The sequence below is a fragment of the Dunckerocampus dactyliophorus genome, chromosome 11, assembly GCF_027744805.1.
Source record: "Dunckerocampus dactyliophorus isolate RoL2022-P2 chromosome 11, RoL_Ddac_1.1, whole genome shotgun sequence".
Lineage (NCBI taxonomy): Eukaryota > Metazoa > Chordata > Actinopteri > Syngnathiformes > Syngnathidae > Dunckerocampus > Dunckerocampus dactyliophorus.
Genome location: NC_072829.1, coordinates 28,583,108 through 28,601,710, shown reverse-complemented (window position 1 = coordinate 28,601,710; position 18,603 = coordinate 28,583,108). Strand labels below are relative to the sequence as shown.

The 18,603-nt window shown below is 40.8% G+C and overlaps 1 protein-coding gene across 1 annotated transcript in view; it reads right to left on the bottom strand.

The window, feature by feature from the left end:
* Positions 1-18,603, bottom strand: part of LOC129189869 (neuronal acetylcholine receptor subunit alpha-7-like) — a 37,335-nt gene that overhangs the window by 7,897 nt on the left and 10,835 nt on the right. Inside the window, exons 2-5 of the mRNA XM_054792033.1 lie at positions 13,199-13,338; positions 10,750-10,794; positions 9,043-9,152; positions 223-470 (exon numbers count right to left, since the gene is read on the bottom strand). Of these exons, the coding sequence (XP_054648008.1) occupies positions 223-470; positions 9,043-9,152; positions 10,750-10,794; positions 13,199-13,338 (543 nt within the window). The remainder of the gene's footprint in view (positions 1-222; positions 471-9,042; positions 9,153-10,749; positions 10,795-13,198; positions 13,339-18,603) is intronic.

The window sequence follows — 18,603 nt, the reverse complement described above, 5'->3', positions numbered from 1 at the left end:
CATGATTCATGAACTACTGTATGTCACAACATGGCAGCCTTTGTTTTGCGTGCTAACACCCGAGCTGTGATTAGTGAGACGACGGGATGGAAGTGAAATATTGTCATAGCAGAGCAATTGATCTTGAACATATGTGGCTGTCTGCTCTCACAGAAGGTCTGGCCGTGTGCCCGTCACCGAGATCTGGTCCCGATCTGACCCCCGCTTCCCGCAGCAACTCACCCACAAGATCCCACTCCCCGTTGGGTATGTAGGTGGACGTGTCCACATCCAGCATCTGCAGGTCCAGCAACCAGCCGTTGTGAGTCCAGGAGCCAAACTTCAAGTCGCACTTCTGCACGTCGAAGGGGAACCAACGTACGTCGATGTAGCAAGTGCTCTTCAAGATGCCGGGGGGGATGTACTGGCAGTAGCCCGAAGCATTCACCAGCACATTGGTGTGGAAGGTGGCGTCGAAGCGCTCGTCCGCACTGGAGAAAGTAAAACAAGAGAGTCATGTGGCTGCAAGCAGAACATGCAGAAATGTTTACATAAAATGTAAATATAAGAAATGGTTACATATACACTCCTCATCAAAACCTTAAGACCGGTTGAAAAATTGCTAGAATTTGCATTTTGCACATTTGGGTCTTAATGAGGTTTTAAGAAGAGCTGCAAAATGCAAAAGCAAAAAGGGGGAGTGAGACAAAAATCATTTTGAAAAACAAATTTATTGAAAACAACAATTAAGGTGAAATAGGCTGTTTATCAGCTGATCAAAAGTTTAAGACCACCACCGATCCAAAAATAACAAAAAACTCTCCAAACCAGAACAAAAAATGTTCTCAGTAGGACTGTTGAAGACGGCTTCACCAAGGGCACCAACTGTCTGGAACTGATGGCCATTTTTATAAACTTCCCTTGCCATCCATCCCCAAATGTTCTCTATGGGATTTAAATGAGGGGAACATGCAGGATGTTCTTCTCCCTTAAGGAGTCCTTGGTCAAGCGAGCATTGAGAACTGCAGCGTTGTCCTGTTGAAAAAGCCAGCGTTACCACACAGACGAGGGCCCTCGGTCATGAGGGATGCCCACCGCAACATCGGCACGTAAGCGTACGCCGTTTGACGACCCCGCACCACCTGAAGCTGCGGCGTTCCACTGAATGAAATGATTTTCTGTTGTTATCTGCCCATCACGTTGCTGTGTGATGGGGTTTTCTAGCTTTCTAGTTTTCTAAGAATAATATGTGGAATGGTAGCAACACAGTCATTTGGTAAAATGAATAATATTTTCACTTCATTTTATTTATAAATCCAGACAACGAGCTTAATGCCTTCTTAAGTTTAAACGCAACAACGTATTGTGACTTTTTTGTTGTTGTTATGTTTCTTGTCATTTCGGGTGTTTCTCCAGATGACGCCGTCAATCCCTGCCAGTCCGAGATAAAACCCAACCTTTGACACCGGTGTGCCACACAATGGCTCAAGGCCCAGACCCCCACCCGCCGTCGGCTGTTGATGCAAAGAGTCTGAAGGCACACACAATGGGGCCGTACGCTCAGCCACAAGCTCATCCCAAGATAGACAGATAACGTCCGTTTGCGCGGAACCTGCCTGAGCTTCATTCAAAAGGCCTGCTTCTTTGGAGAATTCCTGGATGGACGCCCCTTTATTTGTTCATGCCCCGTTCCGTCCAAATGACCGATATGAACCTTCCCCAAGGGGTTAAGTGCTGTAATTTATTCCTCTTCTTCTTTCCGAATGTCGCAATCAGCTATGCCTCCAGGTAACCAGGCGGGGGAAACGTGTGGGCTAGCAAAGGCAAAGTTACGTGATAAATGATTCAGGCTTTTATTTTTCAAAGGCTTACATTAACTGGAGGAATGCACGCTCTTGTAATCCAGGAGATGTGAGGTCGTGTTTGAGGAAGAGCACGAAATGTACAGCAAATACTCAGCTCTCATTGAGTTGTTTGATTTCAATCAGGAGTGTCAATCAAGTGCGACCCCGGGGGACGTTTGCGGACCGCGGCACAATCGGAAAACGTAATTAAACAACAGCAGCAGCAGCAGCAGCAAAAATGGAAAAACCAGCAGTAATTTTACAAAAGTTGTAATCTAATGAGAAAAAGTGGTCACTTTTTATATTTTTCATTTGAGAATAAAAACAATGTCATCTTAGCAGCATAGAGCTGAAACATTCAAGAGAAAAGATGCTATTTCTTTTAAAAGTCTTAATAGTACGACAAACAACAACGCACAAAGTTGTCATTTTTGGAAAAAAGTCTAAGTATTATGGGAATAAAGTCAGAATTATGGGAATAAAAGTAAAAATAAAACACGGTGGGTTAGGATAATCCATAATACCGCTTATAGAGAACATTATTTATTCCTAAAATCACTATTATTCAAATTTGTCGATTTAGTACATTCTCAAACAGCTAAAATGATGCATAAAGCAAATAACAACCTGTTACCCAAAAACGTCATACAATTCTTCTCAACAAGAGAGGAGAAATATGACCTTTGGGAAAAACACTTACTGTACTGTATATGCGAGGATAACATCAAAAATCCACAGCATATCAGCACGAGGAATCAAATGATGGAACGGACTGAGCAAAGAACTCAAACAATACACTAAAATGAGCGATTTCAAGAAACAGTCCGGGCAGTTGATGTTAACGAAGTCCAAGGAAGCAGAATCCTGAACCACTGTGTACGCGCAATGTTGTTTCCAATTACTCTTGCACTTGCTATTACTTCTTCTTTTTTTAATGAAGATGTTGTTTGTAGTAGAATATACTTAATGTTTATGATTGTTATATAATTGACTTACAGTGACTGCAAACTTTGACTCCTATTTGGCCACATTGTTGTACTGACTTATTATTTCCGTACAGTACGCATCTTGGCTAAGAGTACATTTAAAATACAGAGGGTGAGTTCATGATGGGGGGGGTAGGATCGAATAAGCTTTGCTTCTTCCTACTCCTTTTGGACATATAGAATTGTGAACCGTGATGTATTATAACGCAACTTGTGTGCATGTTCAAGAGAATTTAAACCATAATTATGAAAAGAAACTTCACAGGAAGAAAAAAAAAAAAACCCCAGCAGAAATGAAAAAAGCAGATGTTATTTTACGAGAATAAAGCCAAAATATTAAGAGAAAAAAAGTTGTAATCCAACGAGGAAAAGTCGTAATTTTGTGAGAATAAAATGAGGCAAAATAATGTAATTTTAGTCGCATAAAGTTGAAATGAAGACAAAAGATGCATTTTTTTAAGTCTCAATATTATGAGAGACAAAGTTGTAATTTTGGGAAAATTCGGTTGAGAAAAAAGTCAAAATATTACGTAAATAGTCATAATTATGAGAAGAAAGCAGAAATAGTTGAAAAATGTAAATAAAAAACAGCAGAAATTTGATTGATTGATTTGATTTTATGGGAATAAAGTCAAACTATGAAGAGAAAAAAAGTAGTATGCTAACAAGAAATAAACTTTGATGACAACTCATCATTAAAATAATGTCATTTTAGCATCATAAACTTGAAATATTCAAGAAAAAATACGTTCTTTTTTTAAAAGTTGTAATATGAAAAGCAAACAAAATCAAGTTACGATTTTTTTGGTCAATTATGCTGAGAAAAAAGTTGTTCAGAGATTGTGGCAATAAAGCCAAAACATTACGGGAATAAAGTCATAATATTACAAGAAGAACATTTACAAAAATTATTTCAGAAGAAAGATTAAATCATTCCAACATTAAAAATAAAAAAAACATTTGAAAAAAAGAGCCAAGACCAAAGTTGATACTAATAATATGCCTTTCCTCCAACAGTCATGGAGAAAATGTTTATTAGACCTCCCTTGTTTCTTCCGTTTCCTGTTCATTTGAATGCCTGGTACAACTAAAAGGTACTTTTGTTTCAACAAATATAACAATGACAAAAATAGCTCATAAGAGTTCCATTTTGTAATGTCGGTTATTATCAAGAAAAGCATGGAAGTTGCTCGATATCGTCATGTGTTCACTGCCTAACGTAAGTTCGAGGGAGGAGCTGCTGCCCATATTGGTATCGGTTGATATCGATATTGCTAATTAAGTGCTGGACAACATCGGATATGGGCGAGAAAGACAGAGCAGAGAAATACAGAGCATCTCTTGGCAGAACTACAGGAGTGGCTGAGCCAATGAGGAGATCTTGCACTCCGTGGTTTAATAGATGGGCCAAAGAGCCTGCAGGCTAAAAGTGCAGCACAATAGAGCTCCTCCAGCTTCAGCGTGCGACATATTTATTGCAGGCAGAGACCATATACACCAAATGAAGCGTGCTAAATAGATTATTTCAAGCATTCTCCACAGCTCATCAACTCTATAAGGAAAGCAGGAACAGGACAGCTTGGGATCATTTTGTTAAAAATAATCTTGTGTTGTTCGGTTCGGCCCTTTTAACCTGGGAAATTCCTCCAGCTGTGAAATAACTATCAGAGTCAAGAAGTCTGTTTAACAAAGTATTCTATTTGGAGTGAATACACGCAGTTGCAATGCCAGTGCTGGAGAGAACGGTCAACCACCTCAACAAAGCCTTCACGAACCCGGGCGGTCTTTAAAGTGAAGCAGAGTTCATTTCTGATGAGCCTTCTGTCCCAATGATCAGGAAAAGTCCTGGTAACTGTTTGTCGGTGTTTTGGTCTGATCTGGTTTCAAACACTATTGGCTAGATGGCTGAGCGTCTCAGGCAGGAGACGCACAATGAAACTACAGTCATCCCTCGTTTATCGCGGTTAATTGGCTCCAGACCGCCAAGTAGGATTCAATTTTAATAAATGGAACATTTCTGTAGTTAAAGCATAGAAAACCAGTTTGACTTTCTCAATACTGTCCTTCCCATTATTAGAGCCCTGTAGACATGAAATAACACCCCTGTAGTCACCTTTACACTCCTGTTGTTCTTTGTTTACACCGCTTTGATCAACTGTAATGGCCAGGCTACGGGATCACTGCAGGGACACAAGAGGCGGCCATGGCTTTTACCATTACCAAGCTAGCCAGCGTCCAATGTATTTACTGTATTCTAAACTTAACAAAGGGTTTAAACGGGAGCGAGGGAGAAGGATAAAGAAGCATAAAACGTACCACTTCCACACAGAATGGGAGGAGAACTTCTTTCCACTCTATCATGTCTGACAAACCATGGCTGTTTCGAACAAATGCAAATAAGTTGCAGTAATTATCCACAACAGAGTGGAAAATGTTCCATTCCAAACATTACATAACTAGAATCCTACAGTCCCGGAAGAATGTGCCAGAGGATTTCCTAATCACAGGAAATCTTGTTAGAAGGCAAAGTCACAAAAAACTATTTAAAGAGCAAGGACAAAAATCTAAAGTCATCAACTGAAAAAACGGATGAAAATGCCCGTGTGAGCTGTTGGTTAAGGGTGAACAGTCAGCTCGTTCATCTGAAAATAATCGAGCAGTGATGATAGGAGCTGAATGACTCATCAGGAACAACATCACATCACATCACACAGCGAGGCCGTCTGACCTCGGAGCTCCTAAAAGGTCACAATAAAAACAAATGAACTGAATCGTTGTCGCATCCGGGCAGCATGCTAATGAGCGCATCCGCCATCCAAAACAGTACGATTGCAGCATTATTGGCTACACCCTGATGGCCCACTGCGCAATGGTGCGTATCATGCCCGTGGAGCCATCAGCGTGACCGTTAACTGCCTCTTGGTTTTGTGCGTCTCTTTGTCTCACACCTGAACTTGACTGAATGACAGCACCAGCGTTTACGGAGCTCCAGAGGAGGATTCCAGTCGCAGAACGTACTGTGGCTGCTCCGGCCGGAAGCACCGAGGTTCTTTAATTCTTCCAACTGGGAAATTATTAACCGAGTCAAAAAGTGACTTGAACAATTTATTCTATTTGGAGTGAAAGCAAGTAATTGCAATGCCAAGCAACGGCCACAGTCAGCACCACCAGCCAAGGTCTAGCGACGTCCAAGCGATCTCCTCTTCTAAACGTATAATAGAATGTTTTGCGTTAATAGTTTTGAGTGTCCGGAACAGACTAATTGGATTTGCATTATTTCTTATGGGAAAAATTGATTATGTTAGCGTACATTTTGGTTACAGTCGGCCTTTCCCGAATGGATTAAAGAAGCTACTCGAAGTTCCTTTGGATCCAAGAAGAGGCAACACTTGGCCAAAAACATGGACCGGCGATGATTTATAAAGACGATAGTGGCGACGATCTTAGGAGACAAAATATGAAGGCAAACAGTAGATTGAGTAGAGCGAATTATGGAAAGACGGCGAGTCAGGAAAGACAAGTGGAGAATGCGAGGAGAGGACGGATGATGGTAGGAATGGGGCAGAAAATGGGGGGGAAAGGCTGAGATGGGAAAAGAGAGCAGATGGATTAGGATGGGTAATCCTGGCAGGTCTAAAAGCTGAGCTTTGAATATTTGGGTTAATACACCCAAAACCTTTGTTTTGTCCCCACACTCCCTGTGACATGCAAGTGTGAAATAACTGTTATTTTCACTGATTCACTCGGGCGTGCACAGCGTGAAAGACCAACGTGTGGTTCAAATGGGAAGAAAGGCATTTGGACTTCAGCCTTTTGGATTTTTTGAAAAAAATCCAATTTGTGTTTCAGGTCAGAGGTTATTAAAAATCCATTTTTTTGTCAACTCTATAACAACCAATCAATTTTCCTCACTTGTCAGAGACAGCACACTTTTCTCCTCGACAGTTTTGTCATTAACGTGTTCAACTTTTAACCCGTTTTCTCCCCCAAAAACAAATTCTGTGCACTTTATTTTAATTCTGTGTACTTTTATTTCCAGCCTTTTTCTAGAATGAGTGAAATCATATCCTGGCTTATAATGAGTGAGATTATTTTGCCGGCATTTCTTTTTCTGCGCAGGGATTAAGCACATCATCTGTGAAAATGGTGCTGAACGAGGCGGATTACGCTGCAATTCAAAAAAGAATGAGTCTTTTATGGCAATAATCAGAGGACAACCTTCCTCTTCATTGCAAATTTATTTAAAAAAAAAGAGAATGAGCATATACTAGCTATTCCAAGAAATACAACTGGAGCCTCCGAGGGAGGCTTCAACATTGCCACTGACCCAAAAAAGACAAATTGTGTGTAAATAAGGAAGAACAATTAAAGAGAATTTGAACAACACATTAGGATAATTACAAAGACAGCCTATTATCGCTCTGAACAATCCACTGAGGATTAAAAGTCCTAATGAATGTCTCAGAGGGATTTGGACAAACATGTGCACACATTAGTCTTCTATACACTAGTTGGGCCTTGGCAGGTGTCCAGCTTGAGTTCTCACGATGACCAAAAGAGTCCATCTTAACACTCACACGTTTTAGGCACATATGCAGGAAGTGTGTAGCTACTTTAAACCATAGTTACCTCTGAGGTGCAACAATAATAATAATATGAAGCGATTGCAATCATCACTCGGCTTCTGTCAGCCCGTTGAGATACAGATGAGTATCAGTGTCACTTATGAGATACCATTCCTCACATCAATTATACTCAGGCCTGACATGTTTAGCAATAAATCAATTAACTTCAGAGTATTTCTGGGTTATTTCTCAGTTGCTAATCAATACACTTTGGGGATCTATTTTTAGTTTTTGCCGGTGTTTATCTGTCCTGTTTGTGTTCAAAATAACTTGACAAGTTCTGAAGAGATTTGGATGAAATTTTCAGGAATTGTCAGAAACGGGATATGGAAGAACTGATGAAATGTGGGGGTGATCCACAATTATGAATATTCCCAAAATTGACACTTTTCCATAAAACTGCTATTACCTACGACTACTTCCACATTTCTCAACCTATTCAGACCCTTCCAACATCAACGCATTCAATTAATTAAGTACATTTAGCCTTCTAGGTACATTGCGCTATCATACTGGGTGTTAGCATGCTAATGCTAGCATGTTAGCATTACTATCATGCTAATGTTAGCATACTAGCATTTTTAGCTATTTTCATGGATAGACACATATATAAACCCTTACCACTATCATGCTAGGTGTTATCATGATAACGTTAGCATGTTAACATTGTTAGGATCTTAACATTAGCATAGTACCATTTTTAGCCATTTTCATTGGTAGACACTTATATAAAGACTTAGCATTATCATGTTAGGTGTTTGCATGCTAATGTTAGCACATTAGTATTGCTAGCATCCTAACATTAGCATAGTAGAAATTGTAGCCATTTTCATAGCTCGACACATATAAACACTTAGCACTATTATGCTACGTGTTAGCATGGTAACTTTCGCATGCTAGCATTGATAGCATACTAACATTAGCATAGCAGCATTTTTAGCCATTTTCATAGCTAGAAACCTATATAAAACACCACTATTATGCTAGATGTTAGCATGCTAACATTAGCATTACTATCATGATAACATTAGCAATCTAAATATGTAGATAAAATAAATGCAGGACTAATATTTATGGTGCAAATCACAAGAAGTTTTACGTTATGTTTATGCATGTGTTTATTTTATTTAAAAGCTCTTGACATTCCAATTACAATGTTAAATACTCTTGAGAAATTAAAGTTCATTGATATTCATTTGATACAGTGTACTCGCATTATTAGGCCATATATCATTACATTCATGAAAAAATTGTCTCAAAATAATGTTGTCAACAATTGTGACAGGCTTAACTATTCTCCTTCAACTAGACATATTTGTTACAGTTATGCTCTAAACATAATTTGGTATTTCTTTAAAGTATAAATCCACTTTGGTGATATCTGGTGGACGATGGAGAGCATTACTCTCAGGTCACCTGACACTATGAAAGTGGGCTGTATGAGTTCTGTGCCTTATTCAGTGCCATGCTAGCGATTACGGTCGTTTACGTCACCATATCAACTGCCTTAAATGTGTCAACCCAGACCTTTGGCCTCCCTTTCCATGAGCTGATGCATCCACCATGCTGCAAAAATGAGCCAGGAGGATCAAGAAGGAAGATTCTGACCTGTTGTAGAGAAGGATGTCAGGAGTCCAGATTTGGTCTGAAGGGAATCGAAGGTTCTGGACACCGGGGTAGGTTTCAGGGTTCCAACTCAGGTAGATGTCAGTCCAGTACTGAGAGATAAACATTATTTGTAAGAGTAAATGTACAGAAGTAGGGCTATTAAAAAATCTTACAAAGAGGCACTGAATGTACCCTGTTGTTAAAAAGATGCTGGCAGTGCACGTTCTCCAGAGGCTTATAACATTCAAAATACTATTTTCTTTCAACCATGCTTTTCAACATTATATGCTCAGTAGCGTATGTTTGATAAATAACCGCTAACCATAAAGTTGATACCAACATGCCTGCAAAATGTACGGTGCTGCACCATATGGGCAAATGTTATGGGACGCAGCACTGAATAAATGAATGAGGGGTTAAGACTAGGGCTGTCTCGATACAACTTTTTCACTTCCGATACAATGCCGATATCACAGCCTTGAATATCGGCTAATGCCGATATTGATCCAACAGCAACTCGAATCATACATCCTTTTATTTATTTTATAGTGTAGAATGTTAGAAAAGGCTCAATCAAGTGATATCACTCTCTCTTTTCCGTTATAGCGAATGACTTTTTGCCGTCCTGTGAGAGTTTCCCGTGTGACGTCACTTCATGTGCACGATGAGGTTGGTCGTATTAAACGTACCCAGTTTTGTGCCACCACGGGAAACCTGTGCATGACAAGTTTTGCACTCATCTGCAAGATCTCACATACTGCCACAGCACTCCTGCTTCTTGCTACTTTGTTCGTATGCTAGCAAACACTGTTCTGATGACCACATGGGCTCTATCCAGTCGCTGCCGGATAGACGTGCTGGGACGGAGGCTGGAATCGACTGCTTGTAGCGGAGTGCCAATGTCGAAGATTCGAGATGCAGGCTGATATTATCCAAAGTTCTGTATCTTTTTTTTTTTTTTTGTTCCTGATATCAGTCTAATATCAATATCAGATCGGGACACAGGATATTATGCCAAAGTTGTCACTGCACTGTGGATAAAAGTACACCCCATATTCATAAAGAAGTCAATGGGTGAGTTTTTCTCGAACCTACTGGTGCGGACTGTTGTCCTCCACTGGAGAAATAGCACTTGATCAAACCTTTTCTACCGTTACGCCCTACAAAATAAGTACTAAAAGTATGTATGGTTTGTGCCTTTCCAACATTTTCTCCAGAATAAATAATAAAAGTAGGCCTGATTTGTGTTCAATATCAGTTTTGGATGATATTCAAGGCTGCAAAATCGGTATCATATCAAAAGTGAAAAAGTTGTCGGGACACCCCTACGCACCGCACACACTGGCCCCCATCCCCTCCTCCCTTGCTCATCCAATCAGCCATCAGAACGCAGTCTCCGTGCATTCACGGGCTTGCAGTCAGTTGGATATTTCAAACTCTTAGGGAAAATGCACATTTCCTCCACTTTGGTGTTAAAAATGATGAACAGATGAACAGAATAAGAATAACAGAATAAGATTTTCATTGCATGGTATAACTGCTGTTGTACTATGCACATGACAATAAAACTCTCTTGAATCTTGAATCTTGAAAAAAAAACACAGAGCTCGGCTGAAGAGTCGCGGGTTGCCGACCCCTTTACAAGATGAATGTACAGATATTCCCCCAAATTCCATAATCATGTAGAAAGTCTTCCTAGCAACTCACCAGCTGCAGCCAGGCATTGGTCATCAGCACTTGGTTCTTCTCATCCTGACAACCACAAACATACACGATATATAATATTTACACGCACAGCAATCCACAAAAATACAAACGTGACCTACAGTATAAAACAGCAATACTGGTCAAGCGTTAAATATAGATTCAGTTGTATGAGTTTTTATGTAGAATAGGAAACAGTTTTGCTGTTCTGCAAGCTGCAAGGTGACATTTGCATTTGTGCAAGCGTGAGAATGTTATCTCCCGCCGCTCACTGGGAAAAGTAAACAAAACACATAAGGTCTGTGAGGATTCCAAAAAATAGAGCAGAGAACAGAATGAAATCCGATTCTTTTCCGTGTGCCGCATCAGTTTATCTGACACATCTACAGTATATCTTACTTTGTGTGTTTACAGATGGTAATGTGGCGCATATGGCAAACCGCCTCCATGGATGTCTGACGGCAGATGATGCAGATGTTCGTACACAGATTAATGTCAGTCTCTTCAGGGATATAAACTCCCCTGTGGCGTGTTTGTTGGCTTATAACTTTACTGCTAAATGATCTTTAGTCCCGTTGGCAAGGTTAAGTGGGCTCCCTTGCTCCGAATAGTCAAATTATTTCTACCCAGTACAAATCACCACCATTCACAGAACTAATACCATTGTTCAGACCAGCGGTTCACAACTGGTGGGACCCAGTTTCATAGGAAAAACAATCTTGCGCTTGAGTGTTGAGCTGTTGAGTGGCGTTGCAACCTCCAATTGGCAAACCCCCAGACCTTGACTCCAAGGTCCTCAATCACCAACCACCTACCATCCAGCCCTGATCTAATTTAGCCCCTGAAGATCTTGTGCCTTTGTCTTTTTGCTCCTTTTCCAGTTTATGTCTGTCCCTTGCCGCTCTTTGCTGCATTTGGATCTATGGTCCCATTGACTTTTATGTGCATAGCTAAGGAGGAACTAATGAAAAATAACATTCTCTAGCCACCTATTTGGCCACGATGGTGAGCCAAGAAAACTAACAAAACAAAATGGGACCTATAATGAAAAAACACCTCCAGGAATGCACAAACATTGTAGCAGGGCCATATGAAATCCAGTTTTTCCCCCCCAAATTGCATTTTTTCTGTTTGAATTTTTTTTTTTTTTTTTAGAATTTTTTACCTTTTACACTTATTTTACCAGCATAGTGTGTTTACATAGTGTGTGCCATCATTGGCCAACTCTGCACACTTTGCTACAAAATCCTCAACAAACTGTAATAACTGTGCTTGTGGTTAAGGAAGACTTAGTCGACGATGCCATTCCAATTGTGTTATTAATGCAAGGTATTTTTCATGACACCCTTATTTTGTGTACACAATTTGACAGGATGTGGCACACTTATTTTGAAGGCAGGAAGTGTGTTGTGTGTGTTGAGAATGTCTGTTGACGCCTAAGACAAGCTGAATGCAAGAATAAACATGCCTCTCGTCCTTATTTCACTCAGAACTTGCACGACATCAGTGGGCGTCGTCAAACACTCGTTTACATAAGCATGCTCTGCTAAACTACGTTAACTCAGCTAGCTTTCATTCATGCTCTAAGTTTGTTGTTTCTAAGTTTTTTGGCCAACTTTCGCCAGGGTTTCAGGTCCGTTTTGACATGTTTGGTTCGAGAGGAGGCAGGTTTGTGTTTGTGATGAGATTGCACCGTGATTGAGCGATCCGCCGGGCAAATACTTCCCCACACAAACGTTCCTTCTCCTCACAATGACAGCATTTAATTGACATTATGTCAATTTTCGAGAAATTCTGCGTTTCACAGTACATTCCGTTTTAATTGGCCAATTCCGCGATTCCAGTCGGTTTTGATGTTTCTTACGCGAAAAACTAAACTGCGACTTACAAATGTGTCTGCCGCCTCGCAAAGTATTTCAGGGTTATTTTTGTTGGTTCCAGATGAGTTAATGGAGGATTCTCAGAGAGTATTAATGAACAATGTATGAATGTGTGTCAGCAAATGTGTGAATCAGTCCGGAGGGTCTTGGTGTAATCGAAGTCAAACAGCAGAAGTGCATTACTTCCGCCAGCATTTAACAGTGCTTCATGGGCACAAAGTGGCAGCACATTATGTCTCATGGATGCATACGGCTTCGGTCGTACACACATTAGACTAAAAGACATCCATAGAAAATGAGGTAATTCCTATGGCCCACAGAAAAAACTAAGAAAAAAAAAGTCAATTGAATATGATGTATCGCCTCGTTCTGCCATGTGCAAACATGACTTTTTAATAACCCCTCATTTGAACAGACTTGTCCATAAAAAAAACGACAAAAATATTTATCATTCATCCATCGCATTTGTACTTGCACATAACACATACCGTTACATACCCTTAATGTCAATTATGCAAACAGAAGAAAGCTTTCCATTCCACGCCACACACTGCCATGTACATGCTGCTCACCACATCAATGATCTGCAGAAGCGTGAAGCCGAGCTCCACCAGAATGGCGGCCGAGTCGTTGACCACTGGCCTTTCCAGGCGGTTGTAGTTAGCCAGCAGCTCCTTGTAAAGTCTCCTCTGGTACTCGCCTTGCAGGGAACCTGGGGACCACCAAAGCAACATGAAGTTACTATGTTCGGGAACCCTCCATTTATTATCCACACTGCTTATCCTTTGCTGAACTGCAAGGAGTTTAAGTCAATCCCAGCTGAAGTTTATGAGGTTTGTGCTGTCACTCCTGGCGGGGTGTCAATGGGTCCATTATGGACAAAATGAGGAGCGTTTTATGGCAAGTTAGAATTATTGGTCAGAAAAAGAAACACTGCAAGAAGCTATCTTTCATATCTATTAAGACGATGACAGATACAATGGGGGGGAGGGGATTTGGATTTTCTAAGTTAACATTAAAGATTTATCTTGTCTTACATAGAAATTAACAGTCCAGTGGTTTTATAATGGGTTTACTGTACCAAGACAGAATGTTAAACAAAATAAATTATTCTTCCAGCCAGCAAGCATTCTGGGGAATTCTCACTGCAAACAATCCGCGATGAGGGGGAAAAAAAACATGGAGCTTCGACACAAGCCTTCTCAGCAACCTGAAACGCCAGCATCGCTATGATGCACGGGGCCCGGGGCTCGTTCCTATCGCCACAGCGTTTGAAAAATGCTAAAAAGTTTGCCAAAGACGAACCGAGGGCTAAAACGATCTGTGATTTCATTATAGAAATGACGGTGCTGGATGACCAGCCCTTTACCATAGTTGAAGTTACCGACTTATGTCAGCTAGTAAACACCTTGGAGCCACTGTTTGTACTTCTGAGCACAATGCACTGTGGGCCGAGGGCGCTTTTGTTTACATTTGAGTCGGTGCGTTGAGAGAGACTTACACAATGGTTGCTTCTCCAGGAAATCAGCAGTGTCACTGGTCAAAGTACTGTTATCAGGCACATTTTTCTGATCATTTTAATTTGAAACGGTAAGACTAACCATCGGGGGTTTTACTGCGGTTAATCATTAATACAGTTAATGATTACATCCCTAAGTAGTAGTAGAAGTAGTACACACTGATTCAGACAGTACATATAGATTGTCAAATCCAACTTTGCACAAACTACAGTTAAATCAAAATGTTAAAAATTATAGATAAAAAAAGTTTGCATTATCCGTCTTGAGAAGCAGGGAGTTATCAGTATCGGCTTGAAAAAACATGGTATATATTGTGCATTGCTAAAAAGACACCATCACAGAAAGAGTATCTTCCATTCAAACCTCTCCACCACCATGGGCAAAACCAAAGAGCTGTCAAATGAACTCAACAACAAGATTGTGGACCCGCACACGACTGGGCTACAGGACCATCAGCAAAAAGCTGACAGATTACGATCGGCGCAGTCATTTGGAAATGGAAGAAATTACAAGGAACAGTCCATCGCCCTAACCTTTGAGGTCTTTTTTCACTTCAAGATTTCACTTCATGGGGTAAGCATGACTCCGAGAAATGTGAAGGACTGGCCCAGAATTACAAGGCAGGAGTTGGGACCACATTCACCAAGAAAACCGTCACTCTCTGCAAAAGTAACTCACACTAAATAGCACAAAATGGGGTGAAAAGTACACACAATATATAAAATAGAATTAATGATCAATTATCCATTACATTTTAAATCTTTGCAAATCCATTTTAGAGATCATGCCTCCACCCACACGCCGCAGAAAAATGACCTGGGCTATATATCTTGTGGAAAATGTCGGCAGGTATGATACAGTCAGTAGCTGGGGGAGAACTGATAACTCAACCTCTGCCCACTGCCGGCCTCATGAAATTGTGTTTGGGAGGGAAGAAATAATCAAACGTCAGAACAAACCATGTGTGGCTTGCACCAGGGTGCTAGGTTTGCAACACTGTTATTTTCTCCTTAACCATCGCAGTAATGAAGCCGACAGGGGAAGCAAGTTGACACAGAGAGGAGTCTCATCACGCCAACTCTAATAGCGAGGAGATTTGTGGTTATTTAGTTTTGTTTATCTAAAGAGCATGATGGCAAAGCCGCCAGAGAAAGCTTCCTCACAGCAAGAAAACTATTTCATCAGTGATGCGTTGATGAAGGTGAACGGCAAACAATGCATGTGTCTTTTAGATTTTAAGGCCAGCTGAAAAATTGCAAAAATATAAATTTTGCACTGTTGGATCTTAAGGAGGTTTTAAGTAGAGCTTCAAAATGCAGAAAAAAATGGAAGTGAGATAAAAAGCCTTTTGCGTTAGCAATTTATTTTGCAAACGAGCATTATAGTGAAATAGGCTGTTCATCAGCTAATTCAAAGTTTAAGACCATAGCTCAAAACCCCCCCGAAACGCCCCTAAAATAAAAATAAAATGTTCAGAAAAGGAGTCAATAATGAGTAGCTGCGCCATTCTTGTTAATCATCTCTAAAATTAGTTTGGGCATGCTTGATGCCAGTGTTTCCAGGAGGCTAGTGGGAATGTTGCTCCAGGTGGTGAAGATGGCTTCACGGAGGGCATCCACTGCCTGGAACTGATGTCCATTTTTGTAAACGTCCCTTGCCATCCATCCCCAAATGTTCTCCATTGAATTTAGATGAGGGGAACACACCGGATGGTCCAAAAGAGTGAGGTTATACCTCTGGAAGAAGTTCCTTATCAGGCGGGCTTTGTGAAGTGCAGCGTTGTCCTGTTGAAAAAGCCAGTCATTAGCTGCCTATTGACACCCCTGCACAACCTGAAGCTCTATTGTTCCATCGTGTGAAGGAAAAATCAGCCCTGATCATGATTGCACCCCCTCCACTATGCCCTGTGGAAAACATCTCAGGTAGGATCTCCTTGTCATGCCAGTAAGGATAGAAGCATTCAGGACCGCCAAGGTAACATTTTTTTCCCAACCAACAATAAAACTTTATTCCACCTTTCGGTGTCCCATGTTTGGTGCTCTCGTGCAAATTCCAAACGGACAATTTTGTGGCGTTGAAGGAGACGAGGCCTTTGAAGATGTTTTTTCTTCTTTAAAACGTTCTGTCACAGATGCCATCTGATGGTTATCGGACTACACTTGGCACCAGTAACAACCTTCCTTTGGGCCGAAGATCATCCCCTTTCTAGACGGACAGCCAATCCTCCGGCAGTAACATTTTTTTGGGGGGTCGACAACTTCACCTTTTTGTTCCAAGAAGTTTCAAATGACTGTCTTACTGCGTCCAACCTCAGCAGCAATGGCGCGCTACGAGAGGCCTTGCTTATGCAGCTCAACAATCCCACTGCATTCAAGGTTTTTGATCAGCTGATGAACAGCCCATTTCACTGTAATGTCTATCAATGTTCAGAAATGTATCATTTGTTTTAGACATGAGAATGATGGCAGATCAGTTGTCTATTCCTCTTAGCCCCATGGGTCATTACTGGAAATGTCACAGGTTACCACTTTATTCTCTTTGGGTCTTTGAGGAGCTGACTGATTATCGTGATTATCAATTATCAATCCAACAAAATAAAGTGTATATCCATTCAGTTAATGAATTAGACATACTTGTGTGTGTTAAGGTCAAACAGTATTGGCTTTAAAGTCGCGGATGATGGGGAATAATTTTTCCGGAGGTCATTATGGCAAAGCTCTTTTTTGTTTTTAAATGGCTTCAGGATATGCATATACCTTAGGATCCCCTGGATAATAAGCAGCTGCGAAATGAATGCCATCCATCACTGTATCTCAGCAAAGTGGCTCCATGAATAGAAGGATTGAAACCTTTTAGACATGTCAACAGGATGTTGTCAGACTGTATGGCATGTCAGTCAGAGTTTATCGGAGGAAATGACAATTTAGACAGTTGGCATTGGAGTGCTGTGCTTTTCTGGGGCCTGCTGAGTGGCAACAAAATACTATTTTGGGATAAAGATGCTCCTCTGAATAAATGCACACAATACCATTGAATGTAGCTCTGTTTAAAAGACTATTGCACCAAAGCAGCAGATTGTAGAGGCATAAAAGAACTGAAAGGGAGTCATATCATGTGTACTGAATATGGGCTGAATGCACTGAATATGGAACGCTAAATATGGTCTTTCTTCATTGTCATTGTAATGCTACTTACAGGTCTGCGTGTGTGTGTGTGTTTGTGTGTGTGTGTGTGTGTGTGTGTGTGTGTGTGTATACACTGAAACTGCCCCAGAACTTCGCATGTCTGCATGTTGAATTACTTCTGACTTAATAAGCAGAGCCAGAACACCTCTGGGCACCAATGCAAGCCCAAGGGTATCAGTACCAATACAGAAGGGGGAGGTGGGTGTGGAGCGTTTAGCACTGTACAAAATATTAACACATTCATCACATCATGCACATCGTTCTCTGCAGAGACCCATTTCTTTGACACAGACATTTCTTCTCAAAAGCAAACTGAACTTATTTTACACAGGCAATGACAAAAGGAGAAAATTAAAATGTGAGACAAGCAGCGGTGAAAATTGGCTTTGCATATTTTGATCTACGATGATGGTTGCGGAGCATGTCTTTCAGTGAGTCTACGCTGGGACACATTCAACCCAATCATTACACTGCCTTCTGCAGAAGATAAAAGTTATGCTACTCAGTCTGTGGCTCAAATCAATTTGCTGGCGCAGTTTGGTCCTGAATCCTGGCGGAATTATGTGTCAAAAAGCTTTGAGTCAATGCTGCTTTTAATGAAAAACACAACTCAGGAAATAATCCATTTACCGATATACGCTAACAGGATGCGGGTAATAAGATAAGCAGAGAAAGTTAAAGGACAATGACAAATAGTGGCTAAAGAGACAATAGAGGAGCTGTTATATACAACAGAATGACGGCCTGACTTGACATAGGCAGGTGAGCACATGGGTAGAAAAGGACATGATTGGCTGAGACACTGAAGGGTACAACAAGAAGGGCAGATTCGACACACTACAAAATAGAACAGGAAGTATATAAAGAGAAAATACAAGGGGCAATTGATGCCACACGCACACGCACACACGCCGGCCCATATACACAGTTGGAAGAAGTGGGCCCGGGCCACCAGTAGGACCCAATGAAATCCAATGTTTCCCAAATTCCATTTTGTCCGTATGGAAGCCCATTTCCGCCACTGAAAGAAAAAAATAAAATCACAATGGTAAGTCACAATTATGAGATAAAAAGGGGAAATTATGAGATAAAAATTATGAGCTAAAAAGTTGAAATGATGAGATCCAAATTGCATATGTGCAACTTTCTTCACTGGAGCCTTTGTCACATGGCACTCAGCACATGCGTAGCTTGCATCTCATAATTTAGACTTTTTATCTCATAAATTTCAACTTCTTATGCCATAATTTTGATTTTCTTACCTCATAATTT